General features: G+C 40.6%; 1 protein-coding gene across 19 annotated transcripts in view; it reads right to left on the minus strand.

The window, feature by feature from the left end:
- Mgat5 (alpha-1,6-mannosylglycoprotein 6-beta-N-acetylglucosaminyltransferase) overlaps positions 1 to 15438 on the minus strand; it is a 337418-nt gene that overhangs the window by 24917 nt on the left and 297063 nt on the right. For all 19 annotated transcript variants that reach the window (XM_087195795.1, XM_021236883.2, XM_087195773.1 and 16 more), the window contains 2 exons: positions 13704 to 13850; positions 5289 to 5405 (listed from right to left, as the gene is read on the minus strand). In XM_087195795.1, coding sequence (XP_087051921.1) covers positions 5289 to 5405; positions 13704 to 13850 — 264 coding nt within the window. The remainder of the gene's footprint in view (positions 1 to 5288; positions 5406 to 13703; positions 13851 to 15438) is intronic.

Genomic DNA, 15438 nt, shown 5'->3' on the forward strand with positions numbered 1-15438 from the left:
GGGAACTGCTCTCAAAGATCAGCTAAGCCCTGAATGGTTCAGCAGCTAAGCCCTGAATGGTTCCACGACAGGTGTGGCTTGACCTCATTCAATGAGAGACGGTCTTAGAAGGTCTCAGAAGACCTCTATTTGAGTCTAGGCTTCTCTATTTACTAACCATAGGATTTTGGGGTTAGGAAGATCTTATAATTTCTCTTGATGATTCTAATGTAAACTTGGTCATGTCTTCCTCCTGTTCAAAACTTTCGGCCAAGGCCGGGGATTTAGCTCAGTGGTTTCGCTGCCGGCTGCTCAAGCACAAGGACCTGAGTTCAATCCCCCATACCAAAAAAAAAAAAAAAACCCTTTCGGCCACACTTAAAAAATTCAGAATCCCTAAGGCTGCCTATTCAAAGGCCTTACACATTCCAGCTCCTGGGGACCCTTTTATTGTCTCCTTTATTTTACATAAGAAGTCGGCTGTGTTCAATATCATTTTTACCCTGAATGTAAGAAATTTTTCTCTGGCTGCTTTCAATTCGTTTCCCCTATTTTTGCTTTCAGCATTTGATTACGATGAACCTGAATATGCTTTCCTTTGTATTTATCTTGGTTGCGGTTCACCATGCACCTAGAATCTGTAATGGCATTCAGTATGTGAACATTCTTAGCTGTTATTTTAATTATCTCTTCTATGCCATTCTCTTTCCCTTCTGAGATTCCAGCTATACCTAAGTGAGGGAAGGTAATATTGTCCCATGGACCTCATAGGCTCTTTTGTTTCATTTTCTTTTTTCTTTGCATTTCAATTGGGATAATTTCTATTGAAAAGCCTTCAAGTTCACTGATTTTTTTTTTTCCTTTGCTGCAAACAGTCTGCTGAGAAGTCCACGGAATGAATTCATTTTTGGTATTGTAGTATTTCTAGCACTTACCATCTCGCTTTAAAAAAAAGCTTCCATCTCTCTGATGAAATTTCCCATCTGTTCACATATGTTGTCTATCTTTTTCACTGAGTTGCTATCAGATCATTCTGGCATCTGAGCTATCTTCTAGGTCTGATTTTATTGACTTTCGTCTCTTCGTCATTGATGTTTGAACCCAGAGCCTTTGCACTGAGCTACATTGCAGCTTTTTTTTTTTTTTTAATTTTAGGACAAGATCTCACCAAGTTGCCCAGTTTATACTTGAACTTGGGATCCTCTCCTACTTTAGCCTTCCAGTGTGCTGGGATTACAGGCATTAACCAGCACAACTTTAAGTCATGTTTCCTTTTTTTTTCTCCTTTTTTGAGTATCACATTATATACAATCTTGGAATTACATGTGGGAAAGGTCAGCCCCAAACTCGATCCATTTCTAACAAGTATAAAGATTTTTATGACAAGTTTTTATATTAATCTCATTGCTTACTCTATTTCTCTTCCCCATTTTTTCCCTTTACTCCATTTCATGTTTTTTTTTTCCTTTTTAAATTTTATATTATCTTAACAACTAAATCCCTGAATTTAAATCCAGGTTTTGCTTCTTACTTGTGGCCTTGGGTAAATCACTTACCTTCTATAAGCCTTAATTTTCTCATCTATTAAGATGAGAATAATACAGAATTGTGGAATAATTAAATGAGATAAAGCTTACAATGTAACATAAGTAACATCCACTACTGTTAACAATTTTTTAACTGGCCTTAAATAGTTTTTGAAATAATGTGGAGTAAGGGGGATGAGGGTTTTAATTAAACTGTGGAGCATTAAAGGTTCCATGGAGTGAACAGAACAAATCCATGTGGAAATGACTATATAGAAGTCAGTGCTCATGCTCAGGGTTTATGCACGTGGGATTTACATTAAATTATGGCTTGGCAAAAGTGATCTATTACATATAAAGTTTTGCACTCCATGATCTCGAGCTTGGTACTTCTACTCAGGTTTCAAATTAGTCTTCCTCATTTGTACTTAACTAAGTGTCTTGGGTGGGTTGAACTGCATTTCCTCAAAATACATGCTGAAGTCTTAACCTCCAGTATCTTGAATGTGCATTATTTGGAAATAGGATCTTTGCAGATGTACTTAAGATGATGTCATGCTGAATTCAGGTGGGTCCTAATCCAATATAAGAAGAGGAATAGCAGAGACAGGGAGAAGGCACTTGATGATGGAGGCAGAGATTAAAGCTCTGAGGTGGCAAGCCATGGTATGCCTGCAGCCTGCAGGTGCCAGATGCTAGGAGAACACAGTACCCCCTCCCCCTTGTCTGTAGGGGATACATTCTAAGACCCCTAGTAGAGGCCCGAAACCAAGGAATGGTACTCAGTCATTGTACAAGTACCATGATAACACAACAGTTGATCTGATAACTGAGACTATGACCAAGTAAGTAAACCAGGGAAGGTAGCATATATGGCACGGATACATTGCACAGAAGGCTGATTCAAGTCCTGGATGGGACAGAGCAGGACCGCCGGAGCTTTCATCATGTTACTCAGATTAAGTGTGCAATTTAAAATATGTGACTGTATTTCTTGAGTTCTTCCCCTCAATATTTTTGGACCATGACTGACTACAGAAAATGAAACTTCAGATACAAGGAGATTATTTTCTTCCATTATAGCTTTCTAAGGGAGCGTGATCCTGCTGATGTCTTGATTTCAGCCATCTATCCTCCCAAAATGAAAGGTAATATTTCTGGTGTTTAAGCCATCCAGTTGTTGTACTGTGTTATAGCAGCCCAAGTAACTAATGAATACACCAAGGGATTTGGAAACTCAAGAAAGAAGAGCCAGACTTAGTGGTGAATGCCTGTAGTCCCAGGATTCTGGGTGAGTGCAGCAGAAGGATGGGACATTTGAGCCTGAGCCTGGGCAATTTAGACTTAGTGGGACCTTGTCTTTAAAGGGCTGGCAGCATAGCTCAGTGAAGCCCATGGGTTCAATCTCCACTATGGAAAAACAACAACAAACAAACAAAACAAGAGATCATTCCATCTCAGGAATGCCTCCACGATGGTGAAGCTTTTGGAGGCAGTCCAGTGCCACACTACACTAGACACTTCTATGAGCAGTCCCCTTGGGTCGGGCACTTCTGCCTGAAACTATTGAAAATGGCATAGGGACTGTGCATGTCCTTGATGGAAAGCTGACAGCCATACCACTAACCAATGCCAGACCATCTTTAAGGGGGCAGGGCATGAATAGTACACTAGAGTATGCTTGTTGCCCTGGAGATACTCAGAATTAATTGAAATTGATAGTTAGGCAGTAGACTACAAATTGGTCATTCCATTTTATTTCCCAGAGGGGAAACACGGCCCTTTCCAGGTGTAACCTGGACATTCTTCCTAAGATGGATTTCTAGCCTCTTCCTCTTTACACTATGCCCTGAATCCACGCCCTTCACAATTTTGGTTTGCAAATTCTTACCCATCCTAGAAGACTTAGCTCAAAGTACAGTGTTCTCCAGAAAGCCTCCTTCTACTTTTACTCCTATATCGTCTGCATGGTGCTTATGGAACAGACATCCTGTGGTGTGTGTTATGTCTATGTTTGTTTGGAAACCTCAATTCCTCTCTTCCTCCTTCCCATCCATCGATCCACCTACCTACCCATCCATGCAGTAGTTCACAATGGCAAGTACTGGGAATACAATAGGCAGATATACTTGCTGCCCTCATGTTCCTTAGGGTCTAGTGGAAATTCAGACTACCAATTAAGAAAGTAGGAACAAATACTTAAATGTTAACTGAACACTATGTGGTAGGCATTGTACTTAAACATTTTGTTTAGACATGATCTCATTTAGCCTGTATAAGTGACCAATATGATAGGTAATATTAGCTCTACATGACAGTTTAGGGAATGATGCTAGAAACTAGAACCCAAATCCGAAGTGTTTGAGTCCTGCCCACCTTCACACCCGTGTATATGCTTCTCTTAAAATATTATAACCAAGTATGAAAAGTGTTCTAATAAAAGAAACACAGGAGCAGATTCCCCTGAAAGAGTTCATGGAAGTCTTGGGGTAATAGAACCCATCCCTAGAGGACAGTAAACTTCCCACAGAGGGACCCAAATTGATCTACGTCTGTGGAAGTAAACAACCCTCCTCCCAGGATGGCTCAAAGAGTGTTCTGTGTACTGCAGGGGCTTAATAAAGTCTGCTAAATTCATCAGGAAAGGCCTGAAAAGTTAGTTATCCTTACAAGTTTTTACCAAATATTCAGATATAAAAACCAAATAAACAGATGTTCTACAAAAACCCTTCCCAGTACAGTGGACCCTCAAGTTATGACCAGCCTAACATGCAAACAACTGGAGTTATGACTGGAATTTTAGTTTTAACTTACAAACAAAATCTTGAGTTATGGCCCAAATGTCGGCCACTTGTGCTTCCAGATGGTCTCAGATACAGATTTAACATTACACATCACTTCCTGTGTGGGGCTGAGAAATTCTAGGCCAATGTCTCTCGATGGACACTGCGATCCGCCTATATATTAGAGACACTTTGAAGGCTATATAGAGCCTTCAACTGACCAACCTGAGTTACAACCAGCCCTTGGGAATGAATTGAGTTTGTAAGTCAAAGGTCCTCCTCTGTGTTTCTTTCCGCATCACCCCTATAACTATTTCTACCTGTCCAGCTCTTTGTGGGTAAGAAAAGAAGCACAGCTATCTTTTCAGATTTCGTTAGTGTCACAATTACATCATGGAACCAAGTAAAATTCAAACCACTCTTCCCAGCCCCACAAACCAGGAATCCTATCAAGAGGATCTGTAGAATCCATGCTCACATCTGGACACCAGTTCCATTTTCTTTTCTTTTTTCGCAGTACTGGGGATCGAACTCAGGACCTTGCACTTGCAAGGCAAGCAACAGCGCCACTGAGCTAAATCCCAGGCCCCAGCCAGTTCCATTTTCCATTTCATGAAACTTCCATGAAATTCCAAGAACAAATCCTACAGCTTGTCTGTTTTCTAGCTTCAGCTAATGTGGGAAAGCACCATTTACTGAAACAAATGGCCTATGATGCTTTCCATTTTTCCAGGTCACTTTACAAATGGGGTGGGGGGAAGTGAAATAAAAGATAAGGGGAAAGGAAAGAAGAGAAAGGAAAAATTATGAGAAAAGAAAAAAAATGGAAATGAAATCTATGTAAATAGGGAACGGTGGAGGGGGTGAAGGGTGCACAGGTAATGGGGAAAAAAGTAAGAACCAAGATGCATCATGTACAGGTACAAGCACCCAATGATAAATGTAAATATATTGTATACCTAATATGTACCAATAAAAGAATTTTAAAAAAAGATAGAACCTTCTGATTTAAAATTGCTTTCACTGCATCCTCTACTTCCTCTTGACTGTTGAGATCAACAGTCCAGACATGTGGCCGGCCGATGAAAACTTCAGCGTAAGGATGCTGGGACGTCAGCTGGAAAAGAGAACACAGCTCCTCAGTTTCACAGACAATGAATTTATTTGAAAAACCTTCAGTGTTAGATGAAGCATTATGCCTTTTAATGGTACTGAACTGTACCTGTGTATTTTACAAGTCCTTCCTCTTGACAATCAAAAACCTCTTAAGTAAATAGCAGATAGCAACAACAAAAGTGATGGCTCCATACCTGGAATCCCACTTGGAAATAAGAAAATGTCACAACTTCAGGACTGGTGGGTTTCTTTCTGTGTGTGTTGCTGGAGATGGAGCCCAGGGCCTGTGCATACTAAGCAGCTGCTCTACCACTGAGCTACAACCCCAACCTGTATAGGTGACTTTAATTTCTGATGAACATTTACTCTCAGCCATAGCCAGTGGTGTGGTCCTCAGCTTCTTCCTCTCAGGTTCTTCCCCTGTTTCCTGCTTCTCAGATGGCATGAGTTGAGCACCTTTCTTCTGCCATGCCTTTCCACCATATGCTTCTACCTTGGAGCCAGCTAGCGATGGACTGAAATCTGGAACCTGAGCCAAATAACCTTTCTTCCTCTAAGTTGTGTTTGTCAGGTATAGTATTTTGTCCCAGCAATGGAAAGCAAACTAGTATACCAGCCCCAATAACCACCTAGATCGAACCAGTATCTATTATCCCAGCCACAAGAGACAGGTAAGCATAGAAAATTGGAATAAACATCAAGACTGTAAAAGTTGTAAGAGGATAAGTAATGGTGCACGCAAAAGGTGACAGAAAGAAAAATGGTAACATCAGAAAAACATAATTTTTTGAATGGTTTCAGGAATAATCATTAGCATAACACTGGAGCCTGAAATTTATAAAGACAGCTTGTCAGCAGAATAGCACAGATCAGCAGTTTTTAATCCTAAAAGAGGTTGTGCTTTAAGAACAAAGCATGGGCAAAGATACCAAGCATGCATACTGGCTATTCTGAGTTTTTCAAGAGGCTGTTCTTTGACACAGCTGAATCGATCCCTCAGTCATGTCTCCACTTTTGTTCTTGTATCCCCTTTAAGGCAGTGGTGAGAATATTTTCAGTTACAATGGCTGAGGTGCCTTAGTCTGTGGGTAGGGACCAGGGACACATGACATCCAAGGATGTCCAAGAGAATTGTACACAAAGAACTGTCAATTTCCCAAACTTGTGTTTTTTCAATGGTGCGGACTGAACTCAGGCCTCTGCTCATGATAAGCATGTTCTCTACCACCAAGCTATCCTAGTCCAAACAACTTTCCAATGCCTGCAGGGCTTTCATGTGGATTTACAGAATTTAACTCTTTGATACAGTTTTAATATACACTGAATTTTCTAGGGGAAAATTATCATATAAATCAAGAAATATGTTTTACTTGGAACTTCACCCATGTGCTGTCACCATTTTGGAAAAATCATGGCAACAAAATCAAAGCCACTTAACACATCAGTCTTCAGTAAAATACCCCATTGGCCTACATTTGCAGCAATCAGGTTTGTGGCAATTTTGTATGTATGTGTGCTATGTACACATACTCTTACATTTAGCAGATTCATAATGTCATTTACAAGCCAAAAAGGCTGACAACACTCACTCACATGCATTACTTCTGTTAAACACAAATGTTCATTGTAAGGAGGAACATGGCGTCCTATCTTTTAATATAGTTCTTAGCTACACAATACTGAAATACTCGTTACTTAATTAGAAATTATTTTCCTTTTATTTCTCCTTTATATCAGACTCAGGGAACAATCCTTTTGAAATTAGCCATGTAGGTAGTTTATATTCACAAATTTCATTTCAGGAGAGAAAACTCGATGGCTCATGTTACATCATATTTTATAAAAGGAGCTGCTGGTTCCAGTACTGTTAAGACCTTTGCTCCTGAGGCCCAGCTGGATCTCTTTTTGCCCTTGTTCCTACTGATACAGATGTACACCCAGAGGACTGGATGATTGGATCACTACTTCTCTATCTTGCTCTTATTCTTCATTCTTGGTATTCCACTGTACCAGTGGCTGCATGTACTATACAGGGCAGAAAAAGTAAAGCACAGGGCATTGTGCTGCCAACCATGCAGGCTCACACAAGAACATGTGCAATCCAAGACAGCAGATGACTGTAGTGTCTGCTCCTGCTTCCCCTGCCCCGTCATGGCCCTCCCTAACCTCTGCAGCTCATCCTGACACATGCCCTCTTCTTATGCTTGGCTCTGTCAGTGAAAGAGGCCACAGACAATCTGCAGGCCCATGGAGCTGCAGAAAGGTGTCCTTTATTTAAACACTCTGTGCATATTTTAACTCAATACATGTTAATGAAGTCCCCGGCTGGGCCAAGCATTGTGCTAATCACGTGAACATACATTAGTCATCTGGTTCTCTATATCCACAAAGATACTCAGGGGTTCAGAAGTGTTTATACTTCTCCAAGGCCACATAGCCAGAAAGTAGTTGAGTCAAGTGCAAATCGAGATCATTCAATAAGGTTAGTTTTGGACAAAACAGGAAGATGACAATTTAGAGGATGCCACTGAGTTCTTACGAAAAAGATAAACAAAAGTTTTTTAATCACTTTCTTAAAGCTGGCCAACATAAAAAAATTCCAGGATGGAATCTGTGCCTGTGTTAGCCCTTTTCTGAAGATGAGCAAAATGTCACATCATTTTCATTTTATAGCCTGGAGAACAAACTAATTAGTCCTTCCACTGGAATCAGGGTAAATTAAAGTTGCCATCAATGTCACTACTTAGTAATTTATATATTAGCAACAGTCTTTCTCTCCTCTTTCCTTTTAAGGTTCCTGCTTATTTACAGGGTTGCTCTAAGCACTGAGAAAATACAAAATGTGGAACAATTATCATTTATTCATTTACATTTATTGAGGGTTGCTTAATTTTATGAGTAAGGCATTTTGTGATTCATTAGCCCCCTATGAATATTATGTTCCTCCTTATTAATTTATTGAGGACTGTCTGGTCTCTACTACTTTATTGTATATCAATCAGGAAATGTGGTGGACTATAGTTCGTAAAAGTAATGAAAACCTTATTAAATATGAGACATTATTTCAGAGTGGGTATTAAATCTCCAAGGGGAACATTAGTTCTCTTTATGGACAAAAACCCCTGAAGCCAGAGAATTCTTAATGGTTTACAAAATGTCAGAAGAATGATCAGGAACTTATTAATATGTTTCCCAATATCAAGATAAAAATCCAATTTATATTACAGTATATATCTAACCACTCATATTACTTAAGGCATCATGGAACTTTCTGAGTAGACATTGCAGTTTTAAAAATTGGCTCAATGCAAAAATAAAGAGAAAACTAAACTCTTATTTAGAAATCTCTCTAAGTGAAGGCAAAAAGAGACATACAGGCAATTAACATGACTCAATTTATGGACACGAGCTGTTGCTTCACCCCAAAGATTTGTGTGGGCATAAAGAGACAACTTTGTACTTGCGTGTACTTTTGTTAACTTTTTTCTGTTTGCTGAGGAAAAACAGGCAATTTCTAAGGCTTGTTGACCCTCAGAAATCTGTACACCTATTTACAGCTTTTTCCCAGTTAAAAGAATCTTTGGTTAAGGAATTTGGAGGGTTTAGTAAAGTAGCAAGACAGAGTATGTGGCCCACTTGGCCATGAGATCAAGGTCACTGGTCCTTCCCAGAGCTGCCTGATGTTGATGGAGGGAGCTGGACATAGATGAACCCGCCTTCCTGCATGAGTCAAAATGACCTTGGGGTCTCCCTAATTCACAACATTCATGTATTCCAAAAGAGGCTTGAAATCCCCTCTTCTTTTCAGTTAATTCTGCACATTTCCCCTCCACCTGGCACAACTCCAAGTTAACTCCCTTCCTTCATTCACTTAGCTACTTCTTTATGCCCTTCCACTGATATGCATCTTTCTTATCATCCTTCATATCAGATTTGGAGCTCCTGGAAAACAAGAAATGTGCTCTGCTAAATTCACCCAATGTAACAACTAATGCCATGGGCCCTGTGGGGATACATTAAACACCTGTCAATTGTCCTTCTGCTTCTCAGCTCTCCTGTGGGAGCCCAGGACTGATGGAGTTACCTGCGTGAGGTCACTCGCTGAGCAACTGTTGAAAGGATTCCACACTGTCTTTCTACTAGAGTCTCATTTAAGCACTGGTGGAATTATCCTGCTCAGCAGCTCCAATGTCTCCTCTCTCTTTATGCCATGAAGAATGAAAACCCTCCATGACCTCAGCAAAAAGCAAATTACTAACTGACAGAAAATGATGAACATACATACTTTCCTGATCTGAGCTCTGTAACGTTACATCATTCACAGGACAAGGGCTAGATGGTGTTTAAGAAGATCATCGATGTTTTCCAGGAAATGTTCAGTGTACAGAAAAACTGACCTGTATTTTTTAAAAGCATTATAGTTCATGAGTGGTAATGAAAGACTAATTTTTTCTAATTAAGGATTGGAAAAGACCAAAAGAGACATGACAATTAAGTGCAATGTGGGATTCTGAATTGGTTCTGGGAACAGAAAAAGAATCTTGTTGGAAAAACTGGTGAAGTGCAAATAAAGTCTGTAGTTCAGAGAATACAAGGGTGCCAATGTGAATTTCTTGGTTTTGATAACTGTATCGGGGTTCTGTAAAATGTTACCACTGGGGTAAGCTAGATAAAACTATTATTTTTTGCAACTTTTCTGTATGACTAAGAGTATTTTAAAATAAACCAAAAGTAAAATATAACAATTGCAGTTGTAGGTATATACCCCAAAGAACTGGAAGCAGATACTCATAGCAGCATTATTCACAATAGGCAACAGGTATTTACAACTGCCCGAAAGTCCATCAAGTGATGAATGGAAAGCCCAAATATGACATAGTCATATAACAGAATATTTAGCTTTAAAAACAGAAAGATTCTGAGGTTGCATGCTGCCTCAGGGACCAACCTTAAAAACACCATGCTAAGTGAATAAGCCAAACACAAAAGAACAATTACTATACCATTTCACTTAGATGAAGCACCTAAAATGAGCAATTCATACAGATGGAGAGCTGAATAGAAGTTACCAGGGGCTGATGGGAGAATGGGGAGTTATGATTTAATGGGTTCAGAGTTTTTGATTAAGCTGATGAGTAAGTTCTGGAGAAGGATAACAGTGGTGCTTGTACAGCACTGTGAATTTACTTAATGCCAATGAAGTGTACATTTAAGAAGGGTTAAAATGATAAGTTTTGTGTTACATGTGTATCTTACCACAAAAAAGTTTTATCGATCCCCAGTACCAAAAAAACCCCCCCAAAAACAAATAAAAAGTGGACAATTACAAATATACACAATTTGGGCAGAAGTAGAACTTCAGAGATTTCTTATGCTCAAAATTAAAACCTATGGATAATGGTGAAATATAAACCAACATACTGGACAAATGAAATAGAAGAGAAAGTCCAGAAATAAATCTATGTATTTATGATTGTCTGATCTTCAAAAGGGTGCCAAGAACACACAATGGTGAGGGATAGTCTCATCAATAGAGTGCTAGGAAAACTGGCTATCTGCATGCAGAAGAATGAAATTAGATCTGTATCTCACACCACATACAAATAAAACCAACTCAAAATGTATTAGATTTAAATCTAACACCCCAAACAGTACAACTATGAGAGAAAAACTAAAAAAACCTTCTTGACATTGGTTTGGGCAATGGCGTTTTGGACATGATTCTAAAAGTATAGGCAAAAAGATGCAAAAAACAGGCAAATGGGATTGTATCAAACTATATTGGAAAGGCATGGAATCAGTTTATTGAAAAGGTATCTGCACTCCCGTGTTCACTGCAGCACCATTCACAATAGGCAAGGTGGTGGAATCAACCCAAGAGTCTTGCAACAGATGAATGAAAAAACTGTGTGTTTATATATGCCAAATGGAGTGTAGTTTAGCCTGAAAAAAGTGAAATTCTGCCATGTTCAACAACGTGGATGAACCTGGAGAATGCTCTGTTGAATGCAAAAAAAGGCAGACACAGAAAGATGATACTGCATGATCTCACTTATATATGGAATCTAAAATAGCTGAACTTATCTAAAGTAGAGTACAATGGTGATTGCCAGGGGTTGGGGCATGTGGAGAATGAGGATATGTTGATCAAAAAGCACAAAGTTTCAGTTATACAAGATGAATAAGTTCTAGAAATCTATTGTTTAAGATGGTGACTATAGTTAACAATGCTGTATTGTACATTTGTAATTTGCCAAGAGGGTAGATCTTTTGCTTTTACCACACACTCTACAATGCGGACACAGGACCTATGTAAAGTGACAGATCTGTTAATAATGTTGATTGGGCTGATTTCATAATGTATATTAAACATCACGCTGTGCACCTTAAATATACTGTTTTTATTGTGTGAAATAAAGACACAACAACAAAAGAAAAAATCTAGTGATGACTGAAGTCTACTTTTTACCCAAAACTCCTAAGTTTCAAAGAAGCCAGTCATATACTAAAGCAAAGATTCCTAAGTTGAGACATTTTCACTGCTAGGAAGCATCTTTTAAATCTTTCCAAAGAACAAGCTCGTCAATGTCAGGCTGTGCTCCTGATCTCTGTGCCTTTGCACACCCACAGCACCTGCTACACAGGTGTGTATTAAGTACTGTTCAATAATTAATGAATGAACTGACCTATCAAAAAGAAACCATTTCCTAGAAGGAACAGTTTAGGTCATTACACAAGCAGAAAGGAAAAGCAAGCAAGCAAACACACAACTCCTTTTAGCGGGTATATGAGCCACAGTTAATCTTTCTGAGATAAATGGTGGATCTCGTGGATCTTCCTCCATTTTCTTTGGCCACTTCACCAATGATAGCAGGGTTTAGAGAAAAGAACTCTCAAAATCATCAACTCTATGGACTGGCCAAGATTTCTGATTCATCAATAAAGAATAATCATTAAAAATACATTTTATGCATTACTTGGAGGGCCAATTCAGGCAAATAGTAAAATCCAGTAAAAGCAGCAGAACTGAATTCTTTAAAATACGTGCTCTTATGTTATAGGATGATTGGCCATCAGTGTAATTGCTAGCAGAAGGCCCTGGATGACCAGGATGGTGCTTTGACATCCCTGTTTGTGAGCAACCCGCTGAGCCACTTACTAGTACACAGAAATAATAAGAAAATCAATCTTATGGTTTCTTGCACATACTTGTTTCTGACCCGATAGAGAAGCATCCAGCTTGATCACTCATACTTAGCTGTGAATGACTTTGGTTTATTGCTCCAAATAAAATCCGATTATCCTGGATGATGATTCATCACCCACTGTGGATTTTCAAGAGGATCTTGGAAGGCAATTCAAACAAGTCAAATGGTTTTAGCAGTGGCAGGAGTAGTTCACAGGATGGTGCCTGCTGATGGTGGGCTAAAACATCAGGCACAATACTTTAGTCACCCATGATATGTCTTGTCTCCTGAGGCTCATGTTCTCTGAGAACAACCACGGCCTACTTTTTATTCTCCAGAACCCAAGATGGAGAGTCCCCCACCTGATTTTCTCATTCTCTCAACTCAGACTATGGCTGTAATCAGAAAGCTAGAATGTCTGTGTTCACATTAAAATAGAGTGGGGGACAGAGTGAAAAGATCTTTACTTTGTAGATGGAGATTCAAATGCCAGCCCTGCCTCTAATGATCTGAGGTACCCAAGTCATTTCTCTCTCTTCCAAAGCCTCCTTTCCTACCCAACCATGTTAAATGAAGTTAATACAGCTGGCTTTCTGTACCCCCAGGTTCCCCATCCACCCACTTGGAAATATTAAGACAATATTTGGAGAAATGCATTTATCTCAAACAGGTATAGGCCTTCCCCCCCTTGTCACTGTCCTTTAAACAATACAACTGCTATTTATATAGCATTTACAATGTATTAGGTATAAGAAATCCAGGATGATTTAAAGTATTTGGGAAACTGTTGCATGCAAATACTATGCCGTATTATATAAGGAGCTTGAGCATCCACAGATTGTGGGATCTGTGGGGATCCTGGAACCAATCCCTGATGGATACTGACAGATGACTTTACCTACCAGTCCCTGATGGATAGATGAGCTGACTTAATCTACGTTAAGACTCCATAAATTGTTATTATTCTTTTTGCGCTATGTGTGGGGGTGGGAGGGCTGGGGATGGAACCTATCCTGGTCTTGTGCATGCTAGGTAGGCACACTACCACGGATTTAACCCCCAGGCCCTATATTCTTCTTATTGAAAGCAGAGTGATTTTGATATATACTTACCTCTCTTAAGGTTGGCTTGCCAATGAAAAAGTCTGTGTTTTTGCTGCTTTTTGGTGGGTTGAACTTGGGATTCAGAAAAGCACATCCATTTGCAATAGCCTCCAGGGGAGCTGGGCCCTCATAAGGAAACCCAAGTCCAACAAACAACTGTTAAGACAGAAAAACATACACCATATCAACACATCTGTCAGGACTGGCTCTCCCAGCTCACAAGGATGTTCTGTGGTCCATTCCTGTGGATACCTCAGACATTCTGGAAAGGTCCCAGGCTCTGGGGATAGGGTAGGGCAAAGAGAAGGCGCTTATACCAAGATGGGACACATCACTGGGAACTGTTACAGCCCGTATAAAGCAGCTTGGCTCACTGAAGTGGTAAATACTGGGGGGCGGTGAGGAAGGTAGAGAGGTTGGGTATTAAATGACAACAGAAACCAAGAGCCAACAATCATCTTTCTGTGACTCACCCAGGAGACAGGACCGGAAAAACACTTGCTAAACTAAACAGAAGGTTTCTGCATTGAAGTGGAGGAACAACAGGCCCCTTCAGGGACGCTGGGCAGAGGAGCAGAAAGGTCACTTGGTGGTTTGATTACAGTTCAAATGGAACTGCTTTAAAATATGGTTTTCCTAACAAGTTTTCACTGGGGGACACTAATGTCTCCGTTTTTATTTTCCCCTGGGATTGAGGGAGGGTGCTGAACTGCTCAATCTGTTAGGCCAAGCTTCCCTCTCCAGGAAGCAAACCATGCATTCCCCCAAGGTAGACAACAGATGGCAGCAAAAGCTTGCTGACTCAGCCCTAGGAGCAACCACACAGTAGGGAGCCACTGTGACAAAGGGGACATGGTTCTGCAGTTCAGCAGCACTGATTCCTGGGCTCCTAAGTGAAAATAATCCCCCAGAAGCTCCCAGTTGCCCACCCTCAGCGCAGGAGTGCAGTACTGCAAGGAGGCCTGGAGGTCACTCATGGGTAGGTCCAGGTGGGGGCTGGGGGAGCCTGTGTTCCCTCTGCCCACATCAAGGGGCCAGTTCTGCAACTGTGCCAGTGTGCAGAGGCACATCAAGTGACAAAGGTTAACTGGTCCCAGGACAGATTTCCTTCCGCCTTCCATGGAGCGAAGCAGGCTGTGGCCCGGATGTGGATGTGGATGTGGCCGTGCTGATTCCCTCTTCTCCAGCCCCTGCACAGCTTGTCTTTGCAGCTGCTCTAAGTTAATGATTATTGAGGAAGCTTCTGCTGGAGGGCACTGGGTTCCCTGGGCAACATGGGAGATGCAGATCGCACATGTTGAACTCTGAATACCAAGGCAGCACCACACAGCACACATTTAACACGCTCGAGGAGGACAGCCCTCCATGGGACTCTGGGGCAAAAAACCAAAATCTCAGGTGTTCTGGAGCACCTTTCTATTTCATTAACTCTTGCTTTGTACAGAGTAGGGTAGTATTCAACCTTTCTGGTTCTTTGGAGGAATAACCTTTCATTTCCTATAAACCTTGAGATCACCCAAGCAGATGTATCCATAGGAGAGGGAGCTGGAAAGAAGAAAGGCTTGGGGAGGCCTGCAGAGCTCCTGTGGCAATGAGCTGAGAGAGAACCTGGCAGTAGGAGCTGACAGGAGCAGCAGAAGGATAGAGGGAAATCTCTATGCCACTTGGAGGCTCCTGTGGATCTCATTCTTATTACACAGAGAAGTAAGATCATCAGAGGGAACTGATGAGTACTGGTGTGGCT

Source organism: Heterocephalus glaber, unplaced genomic scaffold, assembly GCF_053883595.1.
Source record: "Heterocephalus glaber isolate CG9 unplaced genomic scaffold, H.glaber_assembly_v1.0 deba00000347, whole genome shotgun sequence".
Lineage (NCBI taxonomy): Eukaryota > Metazoa > Chordata > Mammalia > Rodentia > Bathyergidae > Heterocephalus > Heterocephalus glaber.